Here is a 22,979-nt window from a genome sequence, read left to right on the forward strand (position 1 = left end):
GTGCTGAGTTCTCTTAGAGTTGGGGTGCAATCAGATGTAGGAGATAAACTAATTTGTTTTAAATCTTGTTATAAGTTATCACTTACGTTCATTAAATAGTGAGTAAACATTCTGTCTCCACTGAAAGGATTTTCTTGTCAATAAAAGTAACTGTTCAAGAAGTGTTAGACATTTTGCTATGTTCTGTAGTCTGAACTATTTCTAAGATACTTATTTAATTCTGCAGACAGTACATGATGGAAGACAGTTTATGAAGTTCATCGATCCTAACTTAGGAGTCCCTTTGCCAGAAAGAGACTATGGTGGAAATTGTCTTATATACGATCCAGACAATAGGACAGATCCTTTTCACAATATTTGGGTGAGATACTAAATCTGAAAGATCTTACATTATTAATATGTTTATGTTCTAGCAATTTGTGTCTGAATGTTTTTCATGTATGTTAGTGATTAGTGCTGAATCTACCACTGTCTTTCTCATAATGGCTTGGGCCCAGGGTACTTGGAGGACCGCCTCTCCCCATATAATCCACCGCGCACACTCAGGTCAGCCAGGAAGAATTTGCTGAGGGTCCCAACTGCGCAATACATGGTGACCTCACAAAGGGCCTTTTCCATTTCGGCCCCAAAATTGTGGAACAACCTTCCCGACGAGCTCCATTCCACCACCTCTCTGGATCTTTTTAAGAAAAATTTGAAGACCTTTTTCTTTCATAAAGCTTTCCCCCCATGAGTTGTGATTTTTCCTTTCCCCCTATTTTGTAATTGTTTCTTGTAATGTTTTATGGATTTAACTCAGCTGGCTGTGTAATAGTTTTTAATATGATATTTTTATATATTGTTTTTATTCCTATGTATGTATTTTGATGCTGAAATTTTAATCTGTATGCCGCTTTGATCATCGCGGAAAAGAGGGATAAAAATAAAAATTTATTATTATTATTATTATTATTATTATTATTATTAAGAAATATGTATTTTAAAATCCATTTTAGAAGAAAGACAGGATATAAATCCCATAAATAAATAAACAAAGTAAATCTATGAAATATTTATTATGTAATTCTATGTTAGTATAGAATGCAGCTTCCTAGAATCTCAAATTTCATATTTTTAAAAGGAAGCTTCACCTACTTTAGCTGGAAAGATGGGATTGAAAATGAAATGTTGGAAGCCAAAAGAGTTGCTAAATAAGGTTTCCAGTTCACATGGGTTGAGGCTTCAGTGCCCAGCATAGTAGTTTGCCTTTTCCTGCACCTAGACAGCAGTAGCATGAATTATGTAAACATAATTATACAAAGCCTATTAATTTTGTTGATTGTTAAGGATGTCAGATTTTACTGTTCTTTGTGCCCTCCCTCCCTCCCTCTCTCCTTTTCTGGGACGACAGAATATATACACACTCCTTATAGCTGCCAACTAACCCCTGTGTTGACCAGAGCATGCTATCCATTCCTCTGTAACCTAACTAGACATTTTAGAAGTGGGGTTAAATTATTTAATTGCTTTACATCCTTTAGAGTGTATTGAAGGAAATCTACACCCATTCTCTGCTGCTGTTCAGGTTTTCTCTAGAGATTTGAAAGTAGAATCTTCAGATGACTGAAATGCAAGTTTTGTGATATTTCTGAGTCAAGATTATCTTGAGCCATAAAATCTGGAAAGTAGTAGATTAGCATTCATTTTTTAATACTGTTTGTAGACTACGTGGACCAATGATCAAGATTTTTTACTCTGTCTTTTGAAAAATAAGACACCTACACTACAAACTTTCAGTGCAAAAACAACAGCTTCTCTGGTTACAACTTGTGTTTTGAGTGTAGTCAAGGGAGAAGTATAGATCTGTGGAAGATATCTAATTAAAGTGCCATACATTCCCTGTTTAGATCTAGCATTTATCAAAAACAGAATGAACACATTACAGGTCAAGTCTCCCTTATCCACAATGCTTGGAACCAGAAGTGTTTTAGATTCAGGGTTTCTTGGATTTTGGAATATTTGTATTTACATGAGACATCTTAGAGATGGGACCCAAGTCTAAACATGAAATTCATTTGTTTCAATGCACCTTATACACATAGCTTGATGGTAATTTTATACACAATATTTTTAACAATTTTGTGCATGAAAAAAGTTTGTGAACACTGAACCATCACAAATCAAAGGTGCCATTAACTCTGTCCCCTATGTGAACAATTTTAGATTTTGGAATATTTCAAATTTTGAAATTCTGGACAAAAGAGACTCAACCTGTATGCAAGATTATCTGAACACTTCCCTTCATTTTTATTTTTGTTATCACTATTATTATTTTGTAGAAAGCCAGTGTGGTGTCAGCTCTGGAGACCAGGATTCATATCCCTTCTCAGCCATGGAAACTCACTGGGAGACTTTGGGCAAGTCACACTCTCTTTGCCTCCCAGTGAAACAAAGGCGAGAACTCGCTCTGAACAAATTTTGCCAAGAGAACCCCGTGATAGGGTTGCCTTAGTGTCAGTATAAGTTGGAAACAATTTGAAGGCACACAACAATAACTATTATTTTGTATTAGATGCCCCCCCCCAAAGTTATAGTATTTGATGTAGGCTTCGGGGTTTTTTTAACATTTTTTAAATATATAAACTTTAAAGGAGACATTCTGTGTTGGAACCAAAGTAGCCTATCCTCTATTAGTCATTTTGGATAATTATCTTGGTTATTTTACTTAAAGAAAATTGGTCTTATCTGTGCAACCTAATTGTTTTGCTTGCATTACAGGACAAACTGGATGGATTTGTCCCTGCACATTTCCTTGGCTGGTATCTAAAGGTAAGAATAGGTGTTTTCTGTGTTCACTTCTTGTTAGTTTTTGAAGCTTCACTGGCTCTATTTCAATGTTGTAAGTGTGCAAAATTAATTATGTAAGGCAGTCATCTGTGAAAACATTTAAACTTAAAATATTTTTTATTCTGTGTCATTCAAATTCCTTTCTAAATACTGTAACAATTTCATACACTTATCTGCCAATCTTTTGATATATAAAACCAATTGCCAAAACAGACCAGTGGCTTGGAGTGGCCTCTGGCAGCTCCAGCTGCTATCAGCCCACAATTGGCCAGGGGCTAAAGTGACCAGATGGCCCGCTCTGAAAGTGGGTCAGCATGGTGGTCCCAAACAGGCCACTCCTTCTGCCCGTGGCCCTGGGCCACCTTAGGCAGCCTCACAGCGACTTCCGGCCAAATTAGGGGCGTGTGTCATCTGTACGCCATGCCCATGTGTTTCAGGCCAAAAATAGCTGTTCATATTCATTTTAATACCTTTAATCCATACACAGCTAAACTATTTTCATATGAAACTTCAAAAAAAAAATTAATAACTTGCTTCCAACTTGTGATAAAACTAATCTACGCAAAGTTGCATCTTTCCCACATTGTCCCTCTCACACATATACACATTAACAATGTACCAATAAGAAACAACCTAATATTCTGAGTCCACCAGTAATAATGCAGACAGACCAGCTTTGCTTTATGAATGTTGCTTAGGACAGTGCTTCTTAAGCTATCTGATGTAGTGGTCCTGCAGATTTCTTTCCCAGTGTGGTAGGAACTGGCACCATCTTTGTGCCTGTTAGCTACAGTTTCTTTCCTTCTTGGAAACGTACCACAAACAGCATACAAATGGCTTGCAGCTTTGAGTAGCACTGGTTTAGTAAATGTGTTTCCCATGCTTTAGTCAAATATTGTTGTCCTATTGGCATTTCCTCTTGATCATTTTCTCTATCACGAGAATGCAACAGCTTCTGTATTGTTATGTAGTGAGCATGGATATTTGGCTGTCCTCCCAAATAAGTTTCTAATAGTGCTGTTCTGTACTTGATCACAACTAGTTGCTAAAACAGCTTCTTCCAGTTGAGTAGCTTATGAAAGACAGTATTTTCCAGTTAAGTAGCTTATCACATCTGTTTCTCTATCTGAGCTGTGATTTAAAGGTACCTACAAGTGGTCACTGGTAATTCTGTTTGCTCTTTTCAGTTCAGAGTTGGAGGTATGGAGTTTGTGCCTGCTGAATAAACAAATAATCAAATAATGCACATTTTAATTCAACCTTGAGATGTATCCCAAGTGTATGAAAAAGGAAAAGAATCTCAAGAATAATTATATGTTCCTTCTTGAAGAACATGTTTAACAGTTTGTGCTGCTAATACTTGCCACACAGTTAAAGTATCTTCTGTTCGACAGTTATTTCTCACTTATGGTCATCTTAAAGCAAATATATCATGGGATATTCTGGTGCTGAGAGTGTGTGACTTGCCCAAGGTCACCCAGAGGATTTGCATGGCCAAACAGGGACTCAAACCCTGATCATAGTCCAACACACAAACCACTACACCACGCTGGTTCTGTTGTATAGCCTACAGAGTCTTTAATTTAAAGCACACAGTAAGATACATAATGAAAGAATTGATGGAGAAATTAGTTTGGTTGCTGTTTTAATATATACTGATCTTTGGCCTTTTATTATTGACTATAATCCCATTAAATATTTTTGGCATCTTTTAAAATATTTATTAAGGAGTCATACTGGGAACAAATACCTTAACTGGCTTAATTAAATTGAAAAAAATAGCTTAATTTTGGAATGATGCATCTTAAATGCAGCCACCCATCCTAACCATGACAGATGAAATTTCTTCAACTTACTTCTATCATTTCAATGTGTTATAATTAAGTTTCTGGTGCTTATTAAGGGATTTTGGGATGTCTATACACATATTTCATAGATTTAATACCAGTTTTCAGACCATTGATATCATGGAGTGAGTGCTTGACCTGTTTTGAAAGACCTTTCCATAGTCCTTAGATTTGTGAAAATTATCTGTAAACCATACAAATTTAACTCTTTCATAATCTCAGAGGCCTCTTTTTGCAGCAATGGTACAAATAGAGCTATATCAGCTGCAAAAATGCTAATCTTATGTCTTTTCCCCAGTTAAAACACCTTGTATTTTAGTGTTGTCTCTTTTTAAACACTTTTCAGAAATGAGTAACCATGGTTTGGGATAATGCTCTTATTTTACTGTTTCTTTTTAATAAATCTCTTCAGACGCTAATGATTCGTGATTGGTGGATGTGCATGATTATCAGTGTAATGTTTGAATTTCTGGAGTACAGTCTAGAACATCAACTTCCAAACTTCAGTGAATGTTGGTGGGACCATGTAAGTATTACCCTTTATAGATATAAGATGGAAATCTAGGTTTGAAGTTGGCTTTGTTCATTAATTCACATTAATACTAACCACAGTTTGCCTATATTTATCCAGGAAACTGAGATTAGAAAAAAATATAATTAAGCAAAGGTTGTGATCTAACAACCATACTAGAGGAGGGGAAAAGAGTGGAGAGCCAGTAATGTACTATTATTTTTACTAATTGTTAAAAATGATTTTTTTTAAATAAAAGCTTTATTTTTTTTAAAATGGTCCATAGTGAGCAGTGAAGACATGGCAACAGAGAAGACCAGCAAGGCAGGAGTCAAAAGATTAAATGAAATGTGCAATCCTAGAAAGAACAGATAATATATCTTGAAAGAAGGAAGAAATTATTCAGAAGGAAGAGGCAGACTGTTACAACAGTTCAGAATGAATATCCTGGCTAGTTAGTATAGGAATAATGGATTGACCATCACAGAAACTCTGAGTCAACCCAGCAAATTGCACTGTAATGTGAGTTATACTAACAACGACAACGGGCCCATGGTATTTATAGGGGATCCGTTCCAGATCCACCCACAGATACGAAAATCCGTGGATGCTCAAGTCCCATTGTCTTCAATGGTGGTGTGGCCATGTGGCCACACCACTGTTGGGGACAATGGGACTTTGCCACCCCAGACCCCCAAGCCTGCCTCACCATCATGGGCAGCTGCCTCCATTCCTCCTCCTTTGGCCCTTCCTCTCTTCTCCCCCCTCCTTCTCCTCTTCCACCCACCCGCTGCTACCTCTCTTCCTCCTTTTCCTCTACTTCCTTCCTTCCTTCCCCCTCCTCTTCCCCCATCACCTCCACCACCTCTACCACCTCTTCCCTTCCTCCTCCTTCTCTTCCCCCAATACCGCCACTCTTCCACTTCTTTTCCTTCCTCCTCCTCTTCCTTCCTTCCTTCCTTCCTTCCTTCCTTCCTTCCTCCCTCCCTCCCTCTTCCTCCTCTTTTTCCCCTCACCACCACATCTTCTTCCTTTCTCCTCCTCTTCCTTCTTTCTGCTTCTTCTCTTCCCGCCACCTCCTCCTCCTCTGCTGCCCCCCCATGGGCTTGTTGTCCATAGATGCTGAAATATGCGGATGGCAAGGCAACGGATACAGAGAGTGGACTGTATTAGGGAAAAAATTGATGGGGTAATGCAATAGCTATATTAGATGGTGAAAAGTGACATATTAGTTATTTAGATTATATCCTTTCTTACACTTTATGAATTGACAAACATTCTGTCCTGGCCAAAGATTGTTTACATCACTGATCTTGAAGTAATTTATGGCATGTATTATAAACATACCTCAGTGTAAATTTTAAAAAATGTAATGTAATGTAATTTTTAAAAAAAGCTAATTGTTGTTGTTTTTCTTTTCCAGTGGATTATGGATGTAATTTTATGCAATGGACTTGGCATTTACTGTGGAATGAAGACTTTGGGCTGGCTTTCATTAAAAACATATAAATGGCAAGGACTTTGGAACATTCCCACATACAAGTATGTTAAATTTTGAAATTTCGTGTTTAAAGTGGAAAGATGTAAATCTTAGAGCTTTTGATTGCATGTATGCTAATGTCTTTTGATTTGGAGAAAATAACTAGCATATATACTTGTATATAAATTGAAGTTTTTTTACTAGACAAAAATTGACGCATAAAATCCTGGGTTGATTTATCCATGGGTCAGTGTAAGTACGGTGTGCCCACTATATCCATGAGTTCAAGATCCATGAATTCAACCAACCATTCAAAGCAGATTCAAAGTGGAGGCAGCTGAGGCATCCTCACCTCAATCTCTTCTTGAGTATGGACTAGTTAGTACCTGATCCCTTCTTTATGGGGAGCCTTTCTCTTTTTGAGTGTGGGGAAGGTAAAAGAGAGGGGGATTAAAATCCCTACCTCAGGGAGCATGCCAGCTGCCTGATAGCAATGTTTCTGCTTGTTCCTTCATAGGCAGAAGCTGGTTGAGGAAGCACGAAGAACTGGCAGCCAGAGCTTGCCACCACTAAACCTTGCAGTCCATCTCTTCCTGCCTATACTCTCGTTTCTTCCACTGTTCTGGCACTGCTCTGCCTATGATGGAGGCAACCCCGTCTTTCCCCTCAAGTTCTGAGATTTTTCTGTTTACAGTATTTTGTTAGGCAAACTGGATTTTAACTCCACTCTCTTTTTACCCTCCACACACCCCAAAAGAGAAAGGCTCCCCATGAGGAAGGGAGCAGGTACTCAACAGGCCGAACTCAACTGCAGTCTGCCTGTCATCTAGTGTGTTCTTTTCTCCTTTATATCCTTTGTCTGTGGGTCATATCAAAATCCATAATACTGACTCACAAACCTATCCTGGAGTTATAAATTAGTTTGACTTATATATGAGGTTGTTGTTGTTGTTGTTGTTGTTGTTGTTGTTGTTGTTGTGCGCCTCTAAGGTTTTTCTAACTTATGATGACCCTAAGGCAAATTATATATGGTAATAAAAAGAAAGTTGAACAGAAAAGCTGAAAGGGTCACATCTCTGCATGGAACTTGTTCCATTCTTAAAATAACACCAATAGAGGCTAAGCTGGAATGCATACCACAAGTTATGAAGAGAAATACGAGGTCCAGGAGGTCACAAAGATGCTTAACATATAGTGTGAAGAAAGCTATTAGAAATTAAAAGGCATCCTCCAGAAATTGGCTTGACCTAATGAGGCGGGCTTACGGAACATAAACTTGCACAAAGGAAATGCCAGCAGAAAATTAGGCATGTAAAAAAGGATATTGATGAGCATATCACTAATAGCATCAAGACCAGCAACAAAGGATTATTTATTTATGTTAGAGAGACAGATAGATGGTTTTATGGCAATGAAATTAAAGGAATTTTGAAGATGAATAAGGAGATTATAGAAAAGTTGAATGAATTATTTTCATCTGTCTTCAGGGTGCTTACAAAGGAAAGCACCTGAACTGTGCCAATTTCAAGGAGGAGGGAGAGAAGGAGTTGAGTAAGATAGTGCTGACCAGAGAGGAAGTGTGAGACTTCATGAACAAATCACAAAAAAAACCCAACAAATCACTAGGTCCAGACAGCATCCACCAGAGAGTTCTTAAATAATTTAACAGTGAAATTATTGCTCTGCCTAAATATGTATTATGTCCTCAATAATAGCCTTTGTGATAGAGGACTAGAGAATACCCAATATAAGACCATTTTTTTGAAAGTATGTGGGAAGATCCAGGAAACTACAGGATAGTTAGCTTAACGTCTGTTCCAGGTAATTTGGTGGAAAGTATTATTAAGGATAAAATTATCAAGCTTGTAGAAGGCCAAGCCCAGCTGAAAAAGAATCAACATGGCAGCTGCAAAGGTAAGTCTGTCAAATTAAAATTTTAGAGTTCTTTGAAGTACACGGACAGGTATGATCTGTTAAGTATGGTTTATTCGGACTATCAAGAGACTTTTAACAAAGTCCCTCACAAAAGACTGTGGAGCGAATGTAGCAGTCATTGGATAACAGTGGATCAAAACTTATTAAAGAGCAGAAAGCATGGAATAGGAATAAATGGCCAATTCTTGTGGGGAAAAGGGATATGAACAGTGGCATTCCACAGAGATCTGTATTGAGACTTGTGCTTTTTATTTAATTCATAAATGAGATAGAGCTAGAGGTGAACAATGTGGTGGACAAGGTTGGTCATAATACAAAATTATTTTTATGGTGAGTACTAAATGGAGTGGAAAGAGCTTCCAAGAATCTCTCCAGATTGGGGTAATGTTTGGTAAAATGGCAAATGAGTTTTTCTATGAGCAGGTATAAACTATTATAAGCAGAGCCAAAATAAATAAATAAATCTCTGCTTCTTGTATCCATTGACAAGATCCAAGGCTGAAGTGATAACCAAGACAGGGAACCTGGGGTTGTGGAAAATAACTAAATGAAACTTGACCCAGTGTTGGGCATAATTAGAAAGGGAATTGAATTCAGACTTGCCAGTAGTATATTGTATTATACTTACACAGATCCGTGTTGTATAAGAAATGTGCACCTGGAATATTGTATATAGTTTTGAACACTGCACCTAAAGTAGTGTATTGTAGAACTGGAAGAAGTACAGAAAGAGGCAATCCAAATAATCAAAGGACTGTAATAGTTTTCCTGTGAGGAGAGAGTATTGAAGCTGTTAAGGTGAGGCACAAAAGGCAACTAAGGCTGCCTCCACATTTCAGAAATAATCTGGTTTGATACCACTTTAACTACTATGGCTCAGTGCCATGGAATTCTGGGAACTGTAGTTTTTTGTGGCACCAGAGTGGTGTTCTGTTGCCACAGCAAAATACAATTCCCAGAATTCCATACCATTGAGCCATGGCAGTAAAACTGATATCAAACCGGATTATTTCTGCAGTGCAGATGCAGCCTTAATGAAGATATGATACATATATATAAAATTATACATGATGAAGACAAAGTAGATAAAGAGAAGCTTATCTCCCTCTGCCAAAACACTAGAATCTGGCATCATCTACTGGAACTGAATGATAGGAACTTAAGGAAAGATAAAAAGAAGTATGTCTTCACACAGCATATAGTTAATAGTTGAATTCACAGCTACAGAGTGTAATTATGACTACCAGTCTGGATTTCTTTAAAAGTTAATTGGATAAATTCATGGAGATACTACTAACCAGGATGAATGTACAGTGGGCCTTTGTTATCTGCTGGGGTTTGGGTCCAGGGCCCTCAGTGGATAACAAAATCTGTGGATGGTCAAATCCCATTCAGTACAATGGCATAGAAAATATATAAAATGGAAAAATTAAGGTTTGCTTTCTGGAATCTATAGTTTTAAGGTATTTTAAGCGTTGCATTATTGAATCCATGGATTAAAAAATGTGTGGATAAGGAGAGCTGACTGTATATCACTTTTAGTATTTCAGCATGCCTCTATATAGGTATTGAAATAGAAATCATTATTCACCACATAATAATATCATTTACAATAATGAACTTCTTGTGGCTTTTTCTCCCCAGAGGTAAAATGAAGAGAATTGCTTTCCAGTTCACACCTTATAGCTGGGTTAAATTTGAGTGGAAGCCAGCATCCAGCCTTCGCAGATGGCTAGCAGTGTGTGGTATTATTTTTATAGTAAGGACCACTTTTTTCTTTATAGATGCAACAAGTTGACAAGTATTCAAAAATGATTATATCTTCATGATAACATGCACATGTGTTTGTATAAATAAGAAATGCTTAGTACTTTAATCCACTGCTTCTAATAAGACCACATGTACCTTTTAAAGGTTTTCTTACATGATAATTTTGTGGAGAATATTTGTGGGTTTTGAACATTTCCATTGTATTGAACATTGACAGATTGGTATATTAACCTAGGAGGATTACAGCAGTGAGGTGGGAAAAGTAGGTGCATGTTTTAAGAACTTGTGAAAACGTACTTTTGTAGAATAAAAAGGGAACAATGTGGAAATACTTCCCTTTGGGTTGAGGATGCCACTGTTGGAAGATACTCCAAATATATACAGATTCCTAAACTTTGGGAAATTATAGCACGTTTTGGATTTGAATCTGGAATTTAAGGGATTGAATGGCCTATGTGTGTCAGTTTTTATTGGCAGAGTTGAACACTTTTTACTTGAAGTTTGTCCTGTGGATGCCTCCAGAACACTACTTGGTTCTGCTGCGACTTGTCTTTTATGTGAATGTGGGAGGCGTTGCCATGAGAGAAATCTATGACTTCATGGATGATCCGTAAGTTATTCCTCATATTCAAAATCAGGTAGCAAAATAACAAGGCAGTGGACTGACCAGTCTGAAGCTGCTTTGAGTAATCTCATTATAAATATAAGATAAAATTGGACACAACTTATATAATTATTGGCAAAAAGCCAATTGGATGGCAATGCCGCTTTGCTTTGTGCTGTCTTCAAACATGCAGTGTTGCTCACTAAGCTGCTCATGATTCAGGCTAACTTGAATGCCAATAGCTTTTGCCCAGAACAGCCTTGGATTTTCTTTTAAATGAGTCTGTCAGCACTGCAGCTTTGAGGAAATGGTCAAATTGGTAGGGTCTGATCATAAACACCCTTCAAATTCTTGTTCTTTAAGATCTCTCCAGCAAATTATTTTAGTTTTTGTGTCACTGGCCTCCTTTACATCTTCAGTATGTTGCAAGTCTGCCCTCACACAGCAGTGCATGCACAAAACATCTGCCTGAGTACAGCTCATTCTTTCTACTTTAGCAGTTTAGCAGTCAATAGAACACGGATCCCCAGAATGGTTTTTTGTTCTTTTTGTGTTTGTATTTTTAGCAATATTTTAGTGATAATGGAACAAACCGGCTGACAATCTTGTCTTCACTGGCCAACACAAAAAGTGTCTGTGTTCAGTATCTAGGGTTTCATTATTTTATGAAGATCAGTTTCACTTGCAAGCCTTTGACTCCTAGAACTGGGAAGAAAGGCCAGACTTGATTACTTAGTCGGATTTCATGAGATTCAACAGTGACAGGCCATCCCCTGCTCCCTCACATTGGATCTGCTGATTTGGGATGTGCTTCCTGTTTCAAGGTAAGAAGAGCTCTCTATTTCTGTTAGTGAGCTCCTCTCCTGAATACCCCAGCTCATCTTCTGGTCCTTCTGTTTGAGTTGAAAAAGCATCTGTGTTTTATCCATTTGCCCTCTGTTCAATCACATGGCATAACACTGGAACAGGGGAGCTTCATCAGTCACCAGTGCCTCATTACTGATTCTCTGTGTTGCCATTCTTTGCTAATGCAAGATGCAGAAATCAAGGACTTCATTCAGCAGACAAAAACTTCACTTCTAAGTTGTAGATGAACATTTTCCAGCCTTTTTCTTTTCTTTTGGGTAAAATGACTGATCTCAGCACTTAAAGCTGAACTGAAGTTCCAGATTCTGCATGAATTTAAGAAGAACCTACCCTCTGTTATGTTCATCACTGGTGAGAATTTTACAAGCAAAGAACAAGACATCTATACAACTATTTCTTTCTAAAACTTATGTGAAGGCATATTTACTGTTCAGTCTGAAGAGTTTCTGTTTTAAGGTCCCGTGCACTTTGTTTCAGATTCTCTACCACACCATTTTGATATGCAATCATCCACTCACTGAGGCAACATTCTGTGGATCTGATTAAATGGGTGCAGTCCACAGAAGCTTATGCCAAATAGAATTGGTTAGTCTTTAAAGTGCTCCAGTCTCTTTGTTATTTTTGTTGCAACAGAGTAACATGGTATTTCTCTTCCTCCCCCCACCCCCCTTGTTAGTCAGGAAATGAGATAGTGTCTCTTAAATAAGAGCAAAACAGATTTGGTAATTGGGCCAGAAGGATATTATTTCAGGAGCTAAGATTATTACTGAATTCTCTGAAAAATATTCAGAAATTGCAGTGTGTGTTTATTCTGATCTGACGCAACAGTAAAACAAACTTTTGTACATTTTAAAGGAAGTCTGTAAGTTTTCTGCTCATCTGATATTGGGTTTGCCTCCTCTAATGTTTTAACACTAATCCTCACTCATGTTCCATCTGCAGCCTCAGATTTGGGAGTGTGCAGGTTTGAATGTTGAAAGTGTCTTGCACTTAGAATCACCAAGTGGTGATTCCCTGCTTTCCTAATTAACAATTATCTATTAAGCAATTGGGTAACAGAGATCAGCTTTGTTCTTATTTTTTCTTTCACTGATCCAAGTCATCTTATTCCTGAGATCTCTCTACTTCACTCTCTACTTGAAAGAAGTATATTCCACCTAACCCTTGAGTTAACTGTGTAGTTTGCTTTGGGAAGAAAGGAGGCTTCAATTAGTAGGGCAGTTGCCTGTCATACGTGTCTCCTGTTCACCTGGACAAGACTTTATCAGTGCTATCTTCACTCTACCAATAAGGAACATCTAGTTTGTGACATGTGGAATGTGCCTTAAAGCTGGTATCAGTATGGCAAGAAAACACCTGTTAACATCTAAGAACAATCTAAGTTTTCTTCTTGTGCAAAATATTGGAAAGCCTTCTAAATTGTAGAATATCCATATTGGAATAGTTTTCTGTTTGCATTTGCAAAGAGGCTCTAGAGTACTCACTGTTGTAAACACAAGATCCCATGAAGACGACAACAGAAAGTTGTGTCAGTATCTAGCACTGTCTGCTAAGCAACCCATACTCTAAGGAGTACATTGGTGATGCCACTTAGCAAGTGTAATTTGACTGAGAGCTTAATGATTTGTTGACTGATTAAAAAGCCTCATATATCTTTGAAGATTTTTACCACTTGAAGCTGCTGAAATGGCTTGCTATTTTTGCTTGATTTTCATCCTTGCTGCTTTTCAAAATAAAGTTACTTCATGATCTTGTACTGCTTCTTAATTTTTCAAAAACACAGCACCTTTGGACGAGTATGACATTTGTTCAGATGATCCATGTTTAATCCAGTCAAGATTAAATAAAATGCTTCTAACTTTATTTCAGCTTCCAGAGCTATCCTGCAATGCAAATCCTCCTCAAGCATTCCATATCACCATCAGTTTGTGAACTGAGTGATTAATTCAGCTGTTTTCAATAGGACAGTTTATAGAATGGGAGCAATAGCACTAATTCAACAGTGTTCACTAATAAATAAAATCTCTGTTCCATCGAATTCTATACTTTGCTGCCATGTCTTGAATTAATGCTTTCCTTACTAACTGCATATTTTGGCAGAGAACTAAAATAAGGAGTTTCAGCTACACAGTCTCCACAACCAGCTTGTCAACTGTCAGAATAGAGATTGTGGAAAATATGGTACCTCTTTAATGTAGTAAAGACCTTCCATCATAATCTATTCCAATGGTATTCATGCGAGCCCAGGAAGGTCTGGAAGGTCAACAAAAATGTTGATGAGAAGCAGGTTGTACTTCTAATTCAGAGGAGAGAACTCTGCCATTTCCCATACCAGAATCACACATAAAATACTCTGTGACCAAGGTTTTTACTTGTCTGAGTGCTAGAAGAAGCTTTTGAAAGGACTTCTGTATCAGCCTAACTGCAAGAAAGCAAGGCTGCACTCCTGCCATTCCCATGGTTCAGTCTTTTTTCCAATAGTAGAGCAAGAAAGTTGAAGGTTCAGGCACCCCCTTTATGCCTGTTCAGTCTCTTGGTTTCTGTTTCTCAGGCAGGCACATTGACATGCTCATTGGTACTCCTTCTTGCCACTAATAGTCCCCTCATGCTCTTACTCACAGGTGACATGATAAAATTTCACTTTGCTGTTTATATGCTAACTGCTGCAGCTGGGGAAGGGTTAATATTGAGTAGGGTAGACAGGGGAAAATAGTTTCCTTCTCAATTATATCAGTAATGTACTCTTAAGAAGAATATCAAAACAGGAAAGGAGGAGGAGGAGGATCAAGGCAATCCGATTCTGTTCTGGGAGTTAGTTAGTCCTAGCTACCTACTGATGGAAGCCTGTTTGCCAGTCTAGAGGGGGCACTGAAGCTATTTAGTCTCGTTTCTAACCTGCCTACATTCTCTAAAGCACAAAGTGGACTGAGGACAGATCAGGATATCAGGGTCTAATCAAAATGTAGTGGGAGTATATAGAACAAGTCCTGATCTTTGATATGCTTAACACAGTATGTTACCATGTTAGTGTTGAGAGAACCGATCAGAGTATTTTATTCAAGTTTTGAATAAAAGTCAAATTGCAGTTTGTGTGGGAGGCTACCAAGTTGGAGAATGTAAAATAGGGCAAGGAGATCCCTTGATGTCTTGGGAGCTTCTTTCTTCCTTTGACATTGAGTAGTGTGAGTCGGCAGGACCATATTTAGTGATATGGTTTTGTGCTGAGTAATGTTTCATTTTAGAAGAGTGAATGAGCAAGGTTTTCCTGACATGTGAGCTTTACCTAGTTGCCCATACTTGGCTAAATAATGGAGTTTCTTCTCATGTCTGAACTGGAATGGTCTCTTGAGGCTTTCCTTTTCCTGCATTGTGTAATTTATCAATTGCAAGCCATTGCAAGCTGTTTACTTCATAGACAATTTTGATCAGCACAGTTCTTTACTCTTGTTATGCTTGTGAAACATTGTTGTCTAGATTCTGTGGAATGGTCTGTAGGGATTGTGGGGTTGAGGTTGATTCGAGGATTTTTTTTTAGTGCTGCCCCACTCAGTGATTTACTCTTTATACATTCCTGCAGTTGTATATGGATGACCCTTACACTGAGATAGGTTGGTATTGTAAAATCTGGCTGGTAATTATTCTCCAGTGTTTTAGACCAGGGTTTTCTGTGATCCTGCTACCAAAGATATTACCACCACCACTCCTGCCACACTAAGGTATGGCATATTTCTCTTCCCACACATATAAATGGATAACGTTTATTGAATATGTTGAAATCTTTTGTGGATTTGAATTTAAATTGTGTTAATAGAATGGGCAACTGGAGCTGTAACATTTAGTTGCAGTCTTATTGATCAAGGCTTGATGAAGCAGTGCAAGAGAGCTTACTTCTCAGTATTTTGAAATCACTTGTTCTATAGTTTATCTGTGGTCCAGATGCTAATATAGTGCAACAACTACTGTCCCATTTTCCTGCTTAAAAACTGGCATTTGCCACGGTTGTATGTAAAAAAATTCCAACCCAGTTTAAATAGGTTTGTTTTGTCTATGGTCTTAAAGTAAATTGTAAGCCACAATTTGAAAGACAAATTTTAACAGCATTTTAAAGAAATGGAATTTGACACTTGCCAGATTTTCTTGAGTTTCTTTTGCCAACGTTATTTCTGACTAAGTAGATATTTTAAAAATTCTAATAACTAATACATACACAATCATGAAGCCACTTCCTAGCCTAATGATAGGAAGAACATAATGTTCTATATGACTAAGGACCCTCCACACTACACAGTTAACACTTGGATTATAGGTAACCACCATGGCAACATCATATGGGATTCTGGGATTTGCAGTTTAGGGAGGGGCAAGACTCAGCTTCTCACAGTAAACCCTATGATCACCAGGACAGGCTGGGTCCTTCAAATTCAGGGGTGCCTTTTTTAACATGCTTTTCATTTCCACTGTACAGAAGAACTGTATTCATTCCAAAAAGGGGAAATACAGTGCTACTTACTTATCAGTCCTGATTCCAACTGACATAGTTCCCTTCAACAGTATTCCAGTTTCAGGTGGGGCAAAATGCCTTTCTCCTGAATGTTGCTTAAGTGTAAAGAGAGAAGGACTTCTTGATCCTGATTCTTTCTACAACCCCAATACTTGAGTTCAAGGGGAGAGGAGCATTGCTTCCTCTCTCCCTGAATATAGCTGCTAGGCTGGGGGCAGGAGAAGGATTCCTCTAGCTCAGGTCTATAATATCTGGTGTGAAGAAACAGGGGGACAAAAGATTACTGCTTTGTTTGAAGCAATGGTCATAGAATCATAGAGTTGGAAGGTGCCTCATGGGCCATTGATTCCAACCCTCTGCTCAATGCAGGATCTCCAGCTAAAGCATCCCCAGCAGGTAACTGTCCAGCCTCTTTGTATAAATGTCTGGAGAAGGAGAATCCATCACCTCTCTAGGCATCATGGAGAAATTTGTTTTGAGAAGAACTAGAAATCTCCATTCCCCTAGTCTTTCCATTTGACACTTCTTTAAAGTTAGTAAATACAATAACTATTGAAGATCACATTTCCTTGCTGTAGAAGGAACTATTGGCCAAGATCCTGCAGTGGGAGAGATCTTGTGAAGCTATGTTTTCGTAGTTGTGTTAGCCTCCCAAAATCCACCTTGTAAGCAATGCAACCCTCCAACATAGCCATTTCCATGTTGTTGGAGGGTGGTGGTGGTGAGCAGGAGTATGTCTAGCCATTGTTCTGTAGCTGGATGTGCTGCAATAGGCATCTGCAGAAATCGCTAGGGTTCCTGGGGGGGGGGGTCTCCTCAGATGTCACCCATGCAACATGTCCAGCTGCTAAAATATAGCTAGATCACTCCCTCCCCCAGACATCATGGAAATGGCTGTTTTGGGATCTGTGCTATTTACAAGGTGAAAGTCCACCTTACACCACTGTAATTCACCAACTAGATGGCAGACCTTGTTTCCAAAGTACAGTTTTATCGATTTTTCTAAGAAATGTGTCTCTAGAGCAACAGATACCGGATACAAGTGTTTATTTTCCTTTGTAGAAGCAGACACTCAGAAATTCTGTTCTTGATTGATCTTATTACAGTATCTGTTATGGGCATTGTCACCCTGTTGAATAACATATTTCCATATTGTACAAAAAGGGAAATTGTTCATAAAAATGATTCACTTGTAGACTGTTCATTTCTTCAGAAAGCACATAGAATTGTTATACTGTTATACACCAAGTTGATTCTTAGGCATCCTGGATATATGTCTGAAGATAACAAGCTTTTGAAGCCTTGCTTATTATGGTAACTTTTGTGATCACCACAAGGATGTAAAGAACGGCCAAAAATACTATGTCATTAGCTTTCGGTATTGATGTAATTCATTTTGATATGCAAAAACCCAGAAATACTGTGTATTCTGTACTTACCCTGCAAATACCATTTAGAATTCAGAAATGTGTGTAACGGTATACTGATGCTGTTGTTTTTTATTGCAGGGCGTTCCATAAAAAACTGGGTCAACAGGCATGGCTGGTTGCTGCTATCACAGCTACAGAGTTCCTTATTGTAGTGAAATACGATCCCTACACTCTAACATTGTCACTTCCTTTCTACATCACACAGTGCTGGATCCTTGGGATCATGCTTGTACTTACATGGACAGTGTGGCGCTTCTTCATTCGGTGAGCAAAAACTGAATTTCCAGCTTGTTTATTTGGATCTTTTACCTGATGTTCTTACTTCTCATGAAGGGTTATCATGGAAACGTGTTGCAGAAATGAGCAAAAATGAGCACTTAGCACTGCAGGGTTTTGACATAGAGAGAGAACTCAAGCAAGAATATTGTGGCTAGAGAAAACTAGATTTCAAATATTCATTGTAATTTATTCGTCGGGTGTTTATCCACAGGCCCCTCTTAAAGGCTTCAGAATGACAAATTGTCTAACAGTCTACAATGAAAAAGAACTGTCTCCAATATGTGTGTGCTGTTAACTGTGAATTAAACAGACAGGGCTGCTTTTGTCCAGTTCCCTCCTAGAAAGCAGAGAGAATTGGTAACAAATGCATACCCTTCCCCCAGCATGAATTACTTTGCTCTGAAGGCACCTTGCTAAGAAAGAGCATATTTTCCATGTTGAAGTTGGGAAGCCAGCAAGAGGGGCTCCCTGTGTTTTGTCCTCAGAGTAGACCCATGAAGGATGCATCTTGAAAAATGTTCCCCACTTGAAGGATCAACTAGGACCTCTCTAGGTTTTTGGCATTCCCCTCTTGAGAGAAAAAGAGGATAGATCAAAATGAAGAGCACTTACTGAAGAGAGATTTATTTATTTGTTTGTTTATTTATTTATGTTCTGCCAGACCAAAGGCCTCTAAGCTTGAGGAGAGTTAGTTAGTAACAGAGAAATGTAGCAGTCACAGTTGGTTCAAAACAAACTGTGAGTTGACAATGGGGCATCTCCTATCTGAGGGAAGACATGGGCAATGATGACAGTTGTGTTGTGAAGACTCAAACAAGTGAATAAGTGGGTGGGAGATAATCTTCCAACAACAATTTTTCAAGACTATTGTGGTAGGATTGTCTTCCTTAGAACTAGAAAATGCTTAATGTTTGACTAGAACTGGTCGTAGAGTCTGACATATAATGGCAATTCCAAGACATGAAAAAAACAACAGTTAATGAACAGTGAACATTCTTCCTGTAAAGTTAAACTGAGATTACATGATATTTCAACATTCATATCATGAATTCATAAAATTAATTCTGTTATGGTGTATTTTTTTCCCTAGTGACATCAGTTTACGATATAAAGAGATAAGACGACAGAAACAAGAACATAAGTATGGAAAAGACAAAGACAAGTGTTTAAGCAATGGTGATGGACATGCAATATTGGCAGATGAGCACAGTGAGAATAAACTAAAGGAGAAAAAACTTTGAACTTGAGTGATGAATTAAGGGCTATAAGGGTTATTTTTCATGACTTTGTAAGTTTAACCCTCCATAGTTTTGTAACTTTCAATGTTTTCTCATGTGTGAGAATCCTGTTGGAAAAAGGTGCCACCTAATCTCTTTTGACCAAGGTGTTTACAACTAATGTTACAAGCAATGCTCCTTCCACAAAAGAACCTCCACTGAAGTGTATTATAAGTGTTTGTGTCATCTTAACAAGAGGAGGGTCAGGGAGGCTTACGTAGATACAAAGGGAATCTAGTAGCCCCAGGTCTGGAAAACTGTTCCTGCTTGGGGCATCATGAACACATTTTCTGGAATAAATATGTACACTGTGAAAAGCAGTTTGGTATTTTCTGCTGGATCTACCTGGAACTGTGGCTATAATACTCATGTCCTTCTGATTCATTCACCAGTTAGGACAGTCTCAATAAAATAAATGGTGAGATACAATAGAAACACGAGAACAAATTGCATAACTTGCACAGTATACTATTGCAACAGCCCATGAGGGTCTTGGATCTAGCTGCCTATGTCTCAAAACAAAGCTGCAGAACCTTGAAACAGCCTGCAAGTTTTGTACTACATCCTGTTGATAACCAAATACCTCTTCAATCCATCTAGATCCTGGTCATTTCTTTAGGTCAGAACATTTAACTTTGCTGGTCAGTAGCCAAATAAAGCAAATGCAGGATGAAAAAGATAGAAAATAGTTAATCCACTAAAGTTGGGTGTTCATTGCCTTACTCTACCAGTGAGCTGTTTGCTGCTCTTGCCTTGGTTCTTGGACCCCTCTTCCTTGTACAAGACAGAGTATGTCATTTGCTAGAATGGTCTTGTTACTTCTAGAGTCTAAATTGAACTAAATAGAATGAAGCTGTTTACAGGCAATGGCAGTGGACACAATCAGTCACTAAAAGGCTATGGCTACTGCCAACAGCACACAGGAGCTCGAGTCAAGGGACACTGGCTGTCTTACTTGTCATTTGCTTCCCAAAACCAAATGGTGTCATGTTACAAACATTTCTGTGATTACAGTTATAGAAATTAATTTCACATTCTGTTTCCCCTTCGTTAACAATGTAACAGCCTTAAATCTATAGAAATCTGGGGAAATTAGTTTTGAAACAAACTTTTTTTTTAAGTGAGTATAAGCTAAAATGCTAGCCCTCCTTTTGCCATTCCTCCTCCATGAGATCTCAAAAATGCTGCTGGTTAAAGCACAATGACTTTGGCTCCCTTTCATAACAATACTTGAATGGTAAAATAAGTCTGCCTTTGCCTTGTTTCTACAATGACACCAATGTTCTCTTTAAACAATGGATGCTTTCATGCAATCATGCAAATGAATTTTTGAAAGCTCAGCAAATGAAGCAGGGTTTTTTTAGCATATAAAATGAGTGAAGGAACTCTGGCCCATGATGATCAATATGAGAAAGGTCATGTGAAACTTATTCTTGATTTGTGCATAATATACTGCTGCATAGTCACTGAATTGCTGATGTTTAAAATTAGGATTTATCTGGTGTTCAATAATAAGGAATACAGTGTCTGTAACAAGACATTAACAGACATCTTAAAAGGGTAGATGCTAGACTCAACTGGTACATAGAAGAAACCTCTCCCCACAAATGGATGCAGTAGGTTTTCAAAGATTTTCAGGTCCATTTTGTACCTGTCTTGTGACCTGACTGGAGATAGTACGAATGCACCTGTACTAGTGTGGCCTCAGTTTTGCAAGGCTTACATAGGCGTAGTCCTTGTCTTTGTACTAGTAAATTCTGCCCCTCTTGTAATTTTGTGTTGTAATGTCCTCCATGTAATTCTGGTGGTAACAAGTGCAATGGGGAGAACTTGAAGGAAAATTTATTTTTTGTTTTTGTTTGAGGAACCAATTGTGTATAATTTCAAGTATAGGAAGGGAGGGGGAGAAAAACTTTGTTTCCTAAGTTGAAGTTGACCTATTTTTAAAACATTACTTTCATACTGATTTTATGTTCAGTGAAATGTTAAGTCTTACAGTTATAGTCTGGATAATTGGACAAATGTAATAAAAGGGTGTTTTGCTGGTGTACTCCTGTGTCATGAACTTTGTGGGGGAAGAGAGGGATTTTTATTCAGTCCAAGTTCAATTGTAAGTATTCATTGAAATCTGTTGACTATGGCAGCACTCAAATTAATTACTCAGGGACATTGCCCTAAACTATCCTAAACCAATCCAAATGTGAGTGAGACATATTATTATTATTATTATTATTATTATTATAATATCTACTTATATCCCACCTTCTTCCCAGTACAGGGATTCAAGGCAGATAGCAACAAATTTTAAACAGTAAAATTTTAAAATAATCCAAATAATTAAAAAAGTATACAGTTTAAAAACAATTAATTAAATAAGTTAATAATGTATTATAATATTAAAATGTATTTAAAACTATATACAAAGCTTCTATACCATATACAGTCCAACCCTTGAAAGCCCAACCCTTATCAATTGATTTTAAGAGATTTAGATTTCGGTTGCAGCAAATTTTTCAGATATCTGTGGTTTTTTGGACAACCTAATTTCCTGCAGCAGTGAAATAAAGTGTGCGCACATTGAATCCAGAACTACAGTATCAAAAGTGTTCAAACCAAACCACTTTGACAAAATATGCACAAATTGCAGTACAGTATTTTGAAATTTGCTGTACACTGAAGGAACATTAAGGCTGGGAGATTGAAATTTTGCAGGTAAAGAATTCTATTTTCTACTTAGCTGTAGATCTCTCAGATTTTCCAATACACCCGGAAGTGCTGTTTGAGAGCAGGAAAAAGAATAATTTATGTCTAGGAGACAGACCCTATTCCTTTCTACAAGCTGATAGACAGGCTTCAGGGGACCCAGATCAATCATACACAGACAGAAGGGCTGACTTGACACACTCACACTCTAGTGCTGCCTTTCACTAGCTAAAGAGAATACTGATAAACCCATCATTCAACCTGCAGGTATGTGTCATGATTGGTGTTCTGTTTTTGTAGCAAAATAGCCCATATCAGCCAGTTGCAGTCTATAGTTTCTGGGTGTTTTTGAAGGATCCTGTCTTAGCATTGGAGACTGAGTGGTGTAACCTTTTGGTCTCTTCAACAATTCCCTTAGAGCTAGAAAATACATTGCCTCATACAAAGAGGAAAGGAGAAAGAAATGCAGGCCATTCATACACCAAACACTGTACACCAATTTGTTTGATTTATTTGTTTCCCTTTAATTAACTGGATAGTCAGGAATAAGAAACAAACTAGATGTTGGGAGTCAAGGATACCAGCCTTGGGTGGAGTGCTTCTTTATTCTATCCCATACCTATTTTATGAGCTGCCACTTTATTGCTGGCTTCAGACCAGGTTAACAAGGGTGATAGATACTTGGTCAGCAAGTTTCTTGTTTGTAAAGCTGTGGTTTAGTGAACTGGATAAACCCATTAATGTAGACTTGCATTAAGCTGGTAAATGGCTTTGGGGGTTTTCTGTAGGCTGGATTTGTTGCACTTCCAAGATAGTAACCCAAGAGATATTACCCTTCCAGTATAATGCCCCAGGAGGCTAGCTGCCTGTTCTCACCTTATAGGAATATCAATGTGTGTTGATAGATATGTGAAATTTCCAGAAATTTTGAAGCCATGCCCGGGGGGGG

General features: G+C 38.0%; 1 protein-coding gene across 1 annotated transcript in view; it reads left to right on the plus strand.

The window, feature by feature from the left end:
• PTDSS2 (phosphatidylserine synthase 2) overlaps nt 1-21,377 on the plus strand; it is a 45,098-nt gene extending 23,721 nt beyond the window's left edge. The window contains exons 5-12 of the mRNA XM_089520806.1: nt 227-361; nt 2,758-2,808; nt 5,086-5,199; nt 6,608-6,726; nt 10,244-10,358; nt 10,834-10,979; nt 17,850-18,035; nt 19,141-21,377. Of these exons, the coding sequence (XP_089376932.1) occupies nt 227-361; nt 2,758-2,808; nt 5,086-5,199; nt 6,608-6,726; nt 10,244-10,358; nt 10,834-10,979; nt 17,850-18,035; nt 19,141-19,291 (1,017 nt within the window). The 3' untranslated portion in view covers nt 19,292-21,377. The remainder of the gene's footprint in view (nt 1-226; nt 362-2,757; nt 2,809-5,085; nt 5,200-6,607; nt 6,727-10,243; nt 10,359-10,833; nt 10,980-17,849; nt 18,036-19,140) is intronic.
• The last annotated feature ends 1,602 nt before the right edge of the window (nt 21,378-22,979 follow it).

The sequence above is a fragment of the Sceloporus occidentalis genome, unplaced genomic scaffold, assembly GCF_023333645.1.
Source record: "Sceloporus occidentalis isolate IW3139 unplaced genomic scaffold, rSceOcc1.0.p SCAF_4, whole genome shotgun sequence".
Taxonomy (NCBI): Eukaryota; Metazoa; Chordata; class Lepidosauria; order Squamata; family Phrynosomatidae; genus Sceloporus; species Sceloporus occidentalis.